At 40.8% G+C, this 10,277-nt stretch overlaps 1 protein-coding gene across 1 annotated transcript; it reads left to right on the top strand.

Moving 5' to 3' along the window:
- Positions 1-480: 480 nt before the first annotated feature.
- Positions 481-4,013, top strand: LOC133912636 (probable inactive heme oxygenase 2, chloroplastic). The gene is made up of 4 exons (XM_062355478.1): positions 481-1,005; positions 1,974-2,197; positions 3,162-3,269; positions 3,347-4,013. The coding sequence occupies exons 1-4, from the start codon at positions 558-560 to the stop codon at positions 3,437-3,439; spliced, it is 873 nt and encodes a 290-aa protein (XP_062211462.1). The 5' UTR covers positions 481-557; the 3' UTR covers positions 3,440-4,013.
- The last annotated feature ends 6,264 nt before the right edge of the window (positions 4,014-10,277 follow it).

Raw genomic sequence — 10,277 nt, 5'->3', positions numbered from 1 at the left:
TAGTAAAATTGCTTCATATTACTAGTAATATTCGATACTGATGCAGTGCAGATCGGTCGTAGGTAGATTCGTTCCGCTAGCTTGATCTGCGGCAGAGCTTTGTGCTGATAACGTGTTGAAAAATCGCTACTACCGGGTGTAGTCCAGCGATCTCTTTGGAATAATTGCAAAAGAAGACACAAGCGTAAGGGAAAAACTGTCTATTATTTATTCATCTGCGTTTATAATAAGAGATGTTATCCCGCATATATAGTATAAAAAATATCTAAAAGATAGAATCAAATCTTTCAAAGATCACGACAAGTTTCCTAACATTTTATAATGTCAAGTTTGCAGTTGGGAGTCGGGAGAGTGGCAATTATGCAATATTCTCTTTACTGTTCTATCTATTGTGTGATTGTGAGAGGCGATAGAGAGAAGATCCAACCGTTGGCTATAGAGGGAACCCAGTTGGAACAAGTACGTCACCGCCATGGAAAGGCGTAAGCATAACTCTTCAGAGTTTGCGGTGTTTATTGCGGGCACATGCGGTTCGAAGTTGCCAAAGCGGATAACCCATGCCGCTCGTCGCCGTCGCTTCGGCGGTCGCGCCGCCTCCACTCCGGCCACCGGGTTCCCTCCGCTCCCTCCACACTCCTAGAACCCTAGCCCTAACCGTCCCCCGCTGCTCCCCCTCCCCTTCGCCTGCGGCCGTGGAGGCGCCGCCGCAGGCGAAGCCGAAGCCGCGGCGGTACCCGAAACAATACCCCGGCGAGGCGGTGGGCGTCGCCGAGGAGATGCGGTTCGTAGCTATGAGACTCCGCAACCCCAAGCGCACCACCATCAAGGACAAGACGGGGGCGGAGGATGGGGACGCGGAGGCGTCGGAGGAGGAAGAGGAAGACGGCGAATTCGTGGAAGGGGAGTGGATGCCGAGTATAGAGGGATTCTTGAGGTACCTGGTGGACAGCAAGCTTGTCTTCGGCACCATCGAGCGGATCGTTGCCGAGTCCACCGACGTCGCCTGTGAGTGACAATTTTCGTCCCCGTTCTTTTCTACCACTACAATTTTGGTTAATTATAACTTTATAAGATTGACTGACCTAATGGTTTTATGTAATTGGAATTTTAGTCTTGGAGTGTGATTAATAGTGGTTATTGGGCGTATATTGGTTGCATTGGGATGTTTAGCGGTGCATTGTTGTGATGAGATGAAAGGATTGCTTGTGAAAGATTTGTTCTTTTGAGTCTTGAGTATGATTTCTGTTGGTAAGATGGTAAATTGTCTTGGGATAGGGTATGCTTGAGCACATATTTTGATTATAGAAATGCCTTTTGTCCTGAGCTGAGATATGCTACAAACAATGTATATTTTTGACATCTTATGAGGTTCAGTTTGTAGCCTATGTGGTACCTGTGGTATTCTGATCCAAACTTGTGATAGTTGGACAGCGATGCTACTAAAAGTTTGGATGTTTAAATGAGATGTGATACATTATAGCAAATGGATACATTTCTATGTTGGTGTGTGTTCACTAAAGAGTGGTGTAAGATGCATTCCTAGAAATCATATGCAATGGGGCATGTGGGGGCTATCTACTGTTGTCTCTTTTCATTCAAGTTTTAGTAGTGGGCTACCGAATATATGAATTTATTTAGGCTGTTCTGAGATGAAGATGACAGACCATATTGGCAAAAAAAAAAAGCATGTTCAAGGGGTTACTCATGCATGTTAGTGCACTTGAGCATCTCCATGAAGAGATCTACACATGTTTTATTCAAATACCTTGTTTGAATCTTGCAAAAAATAACTTGTTTGAAAACAAATTCTAATATCATGAACCAATAGATGTGCACTTACAAATATTTTTTTGCCTTAGTAGCCGCAGCTTACAATATGGCATTCTGGCTCAAGCTCCTAGGAAACATGTCATATTAATGGTACAGAAATGGCAGATTTTACTCACATATCATTAATTTTAATGTTCATTCAGATGTTTACTTCAGGAAAAGTGGTTTGGAACGTTCAGATAGCATTGCAAAAGATTTGGAGTGGTTCAGAGAACAAGGGATTGCAATTCCAGAGCCGAGTACTTCTGGATCAACGTATGCAGCTTATCTGACTGAGCTGGCTGAGAGCAACGCCCCTGCCTTCCTCTCCCATTATTACAATATCTATTTTGCGCATACAACTGGAGGCATGGCAATAGGTAACAAGGTAACTCTCTGTCCAGACCTGATTAAATCTCCATTACTTTTTCAACTATGATGGTCAGTGATCCATGATCATACCCATATGCTAACTTTGCAGTCTCAGTAATACATTTCCTATCTGCCATCTTGGTATGAAAAATCTATGTTCCTCTATTTTTCAGTGATATGAAATTAGGTTTCCACACTCTCGTGAATCGTGATATAATTGAACTGTTCAAGAAATGCCTTTTTTTTTTTTCCTGAAACAGAGACAATGTACATCGTAGTTCTTAAAAAAACATGAAACATACATTTGCATTGTGAGCTGTGTCCTCTGTGGCATTTGGCACACTAGTAGGGTGGTGGTCGTCATCCGTTGTGACCCTAAGGGTCTGCCACTTGTTGATCTGCGTGCCTGTGTTGCCTGGCCTTGACATGTTGTTGGCCAACTTGGCCTAGCACCTCTCTGAGCTCAGGCTGATGGCTGTCATCCTCTGTTGAGACACAAGGGTTGAGGTGTCTACCTAGAGGCAGAATATTGGTTGGTGACTGTGTGATAAGGGCGGACACGTTCTGTGGCTTGATTCTGAATGAGAATTTGACAGCTCGAGGTAGAAATTATGGAGGGTCAGAGGGATGGGACTGGGCTATTACAAAAGAGCCAAGTGGGCCAAATGAACCTGGGTGCACCTGTGTGTAGTGCCCTGCATCCACGTGAGGTCGGCCCAAGTTGTTTGTGCACCCACAAAGTTTGGTTGAGACCACATGCTGGGTTGCTGGATTCGTTGTAAAGAAATTAGTGATTTTGGTAGAATGTATATACCTGATATGTAACTTAACAAATTTTGGGGGTGCTGGTGTCTAGGCGCCCCATCTAGGTCCGCCTATTGGTTCCGTGCAAGCTTTAATATTTGCCAAAAAATCTCTTCATAATCATGTTATTGGATTTTATGAAGTCTTTGAAGAAACATAAGTTTGATTTGTAATAGATCTGCGAGAAAATTTTGGAAGGGAGGGAACTGGAGTTTTACAAATGGGATGACGATGTTGAACTTTTGCTTAAAGATGCCAAGGAGAAGCTTAATGAACTTAGCAAGGTATGCAGTATACACAATGATCATTTCCTGATTTCATTTAAATTTAATCTGATTAGCCCATCCATTCTGCTGTGCAGCACTGGACTCGGAAGGACAGGAACTTGTGCTTGAAAGAAGCTGCAAAATGTTTCCAGTACTTGGGAAAGATGGTCCGTTTGATCATCTCATGAGCCACAATGCTTGGTGGATAACCAACTAATCTCACTGCATGCTTTAGTAGAGTTTCTCTCAAAGACTGAGGAAAGTAGTGATACTACCACTCAGGCTTAGTGCAGTTATGTAATGAGAAAGGCAGTGGTCTTAGTAGCAAAATAACATGTCAAAAGTCTGAAGAATCGTGTGGTGTAGGAGATGGAGCTGATCAGAGCAGTGAGCACGATACTTTGGATGTCGAAATGGGCAGGCCAGTCTCCTTTTTTGGCGTGCATTGTAGAGCTGCCCGTTTGATGAATGAGGCCCTTCCTTTCAGCAACTTTGATCTGCACACTTGTTGTCAGGATGGTCTGAGCAAACCATGGGATCATGCTATCCACTCACTGGTGCCTGCCTGAAAATCAATTCAACATGAGCAATGAAGTTGCATGCAGGGTAGTTTAGAGAGGCCTGCAGAATTTTGTCTGCCCTCGGATATTGTACTCGAATTATCGTAGCTTATAAATTGCTAACAACGGTGTATCAGTATTGGATACTCGAACCAAAATGTATAGCCGGATGACTTGTGTAATCTGTGTCTCGATTTTGCGAGCGTTGCTGTCCTAGATTTTGCAAGCTGTTCAGCTAAATATTTTTCGCCCTATCTTACTATCTACAAAGCAGTTTGTCCTTAAGCTACATCACAAAGAAAGATCGCGACATAACTTATATTTTGCAATAAGGTCGGAAAAAGTGTACGCTTTCACATTTTGGTACGGAAGAGTATAGCTAAAAGCCGGGTATATATTTTTTATGGATTTTAACAATATAGTACCAGGCTACAATTTAGCTCGAAAATAGCACCCGCTGTATTCATGGACCACGATCTCCATGGTCCATGTCTTAGTGCATTGCTGCAGGCTCCCACTCCCACAGGGACCATGTGGGGCCTGGTCCAGGCTGCTGCTCCCCTCCCAACGGCCACAGCAATGCCAGTGGAGCGCATCATCATCTGTGCCTGTCTAAGGTATCAAAAAGAATAGTAAGGTTGTGTTTATTTCGGTTGGTAGATTGCGGTTATAATTCGTAAGTTAAAATAAGCATGTTAGATGGTAAAAAATAGATAATATAATTTAATGTCTAGGTTATAATAATCCAGCAATCAGTTTTATATCAGCTTCTATAGATCGTACAATTTAATTTTTACAATTTAACTTTCACAATCTAATTTTTTACGATCTATAATTTATAAATGGCTTTTCAGCTGAATATGCCGTAAAGCTATTTTCATCGCTGTTGCAAATACCGGTGTCACGCTGTCAGGTACACATGTGAGCATACTGATGATCGGAAGGTTTACTGGTATTACTTGACGGGTGGTGGATCGTCCAACTGTCCCGGTGCTATTACTATTGCTCCGATCGAGATAAATTCCGCGCAGTGAAATTCTCTGAGAGGTGGGTTTGTCAGAGAATTTTTTTACGATATGCATGTTTTCACGTTGACTAGCGGCAGATAAAGAAAAACACTGCAGTTTGCCGTAGTAATTTTCAATCTTAGAACTACGTGCACTGAAGCTATCGTAATGTAAATTTTCCTGTCATGAACTTTTATCACCCTTTTCGGTTCCATGACGGTTGGTAACGGAAGATATGATCACACTACTCTTGCATGCTCTTGTAATGAAATCGGGTGCTATTCATGCATTCTTTAGAATTACGCAAAGTCGTGGCGAAAAGCATCGTGCTAGCAAATGATCGATTTCGGCGATAGTATTGCCTCAAGTTCATCCGGAGCTAACGTACGTGTCTGGGAAAACTGAAAAGATGTCGTTAGCCAGCAAGACAAAGTTAGTGGATATACACCAGTTAATTGGTTCTGGTAATTAATTAATGACACAATAATTAACACTAGCCGACGAGGTTAGGATAGGGTTAATAAGAAATTGGAGTGATGACGATATACTTTAGAATCGAAATGTTAGCTTTAGACTTAGTAGGATAAAAACTAAGTATATGAGATTTTGATTTCGGTGCTATTAGGTATGAGAAAGGAGAGGCTAGTCTTGATGTAGAGATGTTTTTTAAGAAGGATACCTTCCGATACTTATGATCGATGCTATAATGGGATGGTGATATCGATGAAGATGTTAGTCATAGAATTAAAGCCAGATAGATGAAATGACGTTAAGCTATGTCATCTTCTATGACACAGATGTGCTAAAAAACTGAAACCTAAATTCTATAGGATAACGATTTGGCCCGTGACATTCTATGAAGCCGAATATTGGTCAACTAAAAGACAACATGTCTAATAATTAAGTATAGCGGAGATACGTATGTTGTGATGGATTTATGTTCACACAAGAATGGATCGGATCCAAAATAATAATATACGTGATAGGGTAGGGGTAGCACCAATTGAAAAAAAACTTGTCCAATATCGGTTGAGATTGTTTGGACATATTCAATAGAGGCCTCAAGAGTCACCCGCATATAGCAGGATACTAAAGCTCACTAATTATATTAAGAAAGGCAGGAGTCGATCAAACCTAATATGAGATGAGTCTGTAAAGAGAGACTTGAAGGGATTAAATATCTCAAAAGAACATTCTATAGATAGAAGCGCATGAAAATTAGTAATCTAAACTTATGCATCAGTCTTCTTATACCATTATTACTTTTACTTTTTACTATTAGTAGTACATTTACTTATTACTATTTTATTATCATCTTTTTAGTTGAAACTTGTGAGTTTTATCTCTAGCCTACCTTAACTTGTTTGGATAAATGTTCTGTTGTTGTTGTACAGTAATTAACACTAGCTATCAAATGATAGATAATCACGGGGCACATGGAATGTATTAATGATGGTGTCCCGCACTTGTCAACTGACCCTAGCATAAATATCCAACACACTGCTAAAGAAAATATCATCACTGCTGGTTTAAAATTGACACCACTATCAATTTTTGAACCAGCAATGAATTAGCGACAATGATATCCATGTTTATCACTATCGACAAATGAACCGACAGTGATAATATTTTTTAGATGTGCAAAAGTACTCTACCGTGAACTCTTCAGCATGAGGATTTGTAGAGTATTTTAGACCCAAATCTAAAAATAGAAACATATATTGTGAAGCTGATGTACCAAGATCTCTTTAGACGTTCCACATCAAAGAGCTCTTGATACAGTACCCCTGCCCATCCGTTATGCACCTTATGCACTAGTTGACTGAATTTACTATCAAAGATAGTGATAATAGTAAGTCTAAACGAACGGTAAAAGCACAATCTTTAACACTCAAATTTAGCTTAAAGTGACTGTGCTTTTTGCCATTCATTTAGATCTACCTATTACCATAACTATTTTCACACAACATTCACACAGTGGAGATGTAGAGAGAGGAGACAGACAAGGCACACGATCGCGTGTTGGATTGGGAGATGGCGGGCTAGGCGAACGTACACAAGGTGGCTACCTGCTCGGAAGATGGTGAAAGGGGATGAGGAAATGGTGAGAGGAGACCACGAGGAGAAGAATGAGGAGGCGGGGAAGGCGCGTGTTGGCTCGGGCGATGGCGGGCACGGCGGACTTCGAGCTAGACAAACAGTGGCTACGACGAGGAGCCTGTGTGAGTGGTGTTGAAGCCAGGGATGAGGGATAGAGGCGGCCAGTGACCACCTCTCTAGTTCGACTACCACTACCTCTCGAGAGCGGCTTCGAGGAAGCAAAATGAGAAATGGGCGTCGAGATGGGTTCAATTTATAGAAAAATTATCACTATCGGTTGGGAATACTAACCGATAGTGATAATAATTAACATCGTCGGTTCGTCATCCTCAATTATTGCTCCGTTGATGCAGCTTACGAACCAACAGTGGTAAACATTATTACTGTTAGTTATTAAAGACACATCTTTTTATGCATGTATTTTTAAGAGTCGCAATTATAAATATTTATCACTGCCGGTTTGGAATACGAACTAATTGAGATAAATATTATCACTGCTGATTATTAAAGGTATGTCTTTTTATGCACGTCTTTTTAAGAACCGGCAGTGAAAATTTGAACATCGTTGCCGGTTGTTACTGGCATGTCTTTTTTTTTGCCCTGAGCTTAAGAACCGATAGTGAAAAAGGGGAGCGGATGACCCTTTCTATAATAATGACAACTACATATGATCATTCGCATTCGCATGCTGTTGTATCTCACAATTGTGTTCTCCTACGTCCGCACTTAGACTACTGGTCCAAGTATCCAACTATACATTTATTTCACTTACATAGGTTTCTGGCTATACATTCTTACCACAGAAATAGTTAAAATAGATGGAGTATCAAAGGTGTTAGGAAACAATTGTCTGTCACATGGCTCCCGTCTAGACATGTCAGTTCCTACATATGGATTTTCTTAAAAGCTGTATGTAACTATCCGTCTGTAGTCAAAGACCCGGTACTGTTTTAAATTTGACTGCTCTCCTCTTCCTACTACCTCTCCTCCCTTTTACAAACTGATCATCTCGTTTACTAAAACAACAAAGTTCATCCATCGTTTCTCCCTCGTTGTCATCTGGACCCCTTCTATAACTGTGAATTCAAGGTCTTATTCAAACGATTTTACTTTGTTTGGTAATCCATCTACTCAGTTTGCTCAGCAATTCATCCATTTCTCTGGACTTTCTTTGATGCTTCACTCTTTTTAGGATTTGATTTTGTAAGAGAGGATCGAGATCTGGGCAACGAATCAAGGTTTGGGGCTGCACTGAGGTGAGTTTAAAATACATTGCGATTGTTTATGCGTTCTGTTTGATTATCAAGGTTTGGAGCTAAACTGAGTTGTGTTTTATGTACCCCATATCTGCACTGAGAGGATGAGGTTGTTCTTATGCCAGCTTTTGCTATCAAGATTATTGGTGTCGATTTTGGTCATGTGGCACATGTATTCTCCGCTGCTACGAAGGGCACCACTATAGACTGGGTTTATGTTGTAAAATGTGTTCTTATCTCTTTTATTCATGATAGAAATTTCTCTATTTGTGTCCGTCACAATGAAGACATTTTTGTGAATTGTAGGTCTGATTTGAACCATCATCTCTTACTTAATAAGGGCAAGAGATTTTGAACCAATGATGTTTAGTTCTAGCATATGAATGAGTTAGTCAGAATAGCGCATGATCCTGATGACACCAAGAAGATGTATGAAGATAATTCTGCTGATATTGTTATGAAATGTAGGTGTGTTGTTGAAGCTGAATCCTCGAAGGCATCGAAGACTTAAAGATTTATGTTGTGTCTAGGTTTATGTTGTTAACCGTGTTCTTATGTTATGTTTAGGTTTATATTGTGAACCATGATCTTATATTAAGTTGCTTGTGATGCCTGTGATGTATGTCCGCGTGATGTTAGGTCTAAGTTCAATCTTGATCTGTATGCATGTGATGTATTACAGAGTGATGTTACTTTGCACTGGGCATGTCTGCCATATTATGAGGACATCCCAGAAGCAAAATAGGTTATAGGGGAAATGGTCATATAGATGATTTTTCAATAAAATTTATCTATGATACTTTATACACACAGATAGGTTTTTAACAAAATTTGTCAGTAAGACTTGCAAAACTAACATATGTGTAACTATATTAGAGACACGTCTTATACAGATTCATCTATGACAAACTCGATATTAACATTTGTACAGATACAGAACTCAAACTCGTCTATAATAAGATTTAACATCTATATGTAATAACTTATTTTAAAGTAGTGATCGTAGTAGGTATACATATTATAATATATAACTACCGTGCATCAAAAGCTAACCCTTAAACCACGTCTGTCGCATGTGCCTAAGTGTGCACCACTATACCATCAGCACAATAGGGCCCCGCATTAGGAGGAGGAGGTCACATGGAAGGAGCTGGCAATCCATAGCTCGCGCGATCGATCCCACCTTGATTTCTGCAAGAAGTTTCTGAAGCCGTGCGTGGCAGTTAGGTGAGGAGCCACATGTTGCTGTGTGGCCTCCATATGGAGATCGCTAGATAGTTAGCTTCCACCCGGCGTACGTCACCGCTCACTAGCGGCTACTGCACAGCTCACCACCACACCGAAACTAAGAGTGTCCGTCGTGTGGACTACAGGTGACCGTGGCCTAAAAATATTTCTAGCAGATTCGCTTCACGTGTTATATTTTCTTTCTAAAACAATTTTTATTTTTTAAATATTTTAATAATTTCTCTTTACGATTCTTTTACAAGAAAATTTTAAATTCATTCTCTTTACTTCAGGATTCTCTCTTCTTCTATTTCGTAAATTTCTTCGAATTGAAGTTGTTAAATATAAAAAAAAAACTAAAAAAAAATAAGAACGAAGAAGAATCAAGAAGGGAAACAAAATAAAATGGTTAGGGATGACCTAACGCCCATGCACTAGACAGGAGTAGAAACTAATGCAAGCCACATCCTCTGGCTCGGTCTTCTTCTTCACATAAAACCCTTCCTCCTCCTCATCTGCTCGCCTCTTCCCGTCTTTGGCGGTCCCGTCTGACATGAGGGTTGTACAATAAGCTAGCTTGTTTTAGGCTTAATCAAGTGATTAAAAGAGAGAAGAGATGCAACTTTGATTGGAGTAGGGCCACGCACAGCTCACTTGAGGGTTGCGCTTCGTACCTGTCTCGTAGAATAGTTTTGGTCATTGTGTCGCCTGGCAGGGGCGGATTTTGGGTCTGGGTAATTGCGCCGTGGTCCCAGTTGTGGCTTAAAAAAACAAATATCCCTCTTGATTTTTCTAAGCGTAAGATGCTATTTCATTGGCTGGCGCAGGCTATGCTTATCCCATGGCCTAGGCGCCTAGCGGACTGGCCAGGCCAGA

The sequence above is a fragment of the Phragmites australis genome, chromosome 3, assembly GCF_958298935.1.
Source record: "Phragmites australis chromosome 3, lpPhrAust1.1, whole genome shotgun sequence".
In the NCBI taxonomy this organism is placed as follows: domain Eukaryota; kingdom Viridiplantae; phylum Streptophyta; class Magnoliopsida; order Poales; family Poaceae; genus Phragmites; species Phragmites australis.
The sequence above is the reverse complement of the archived record's forward strand: the minus strand, read 5'-3'. Positions and strand labels throughout refer to the sequence as shown.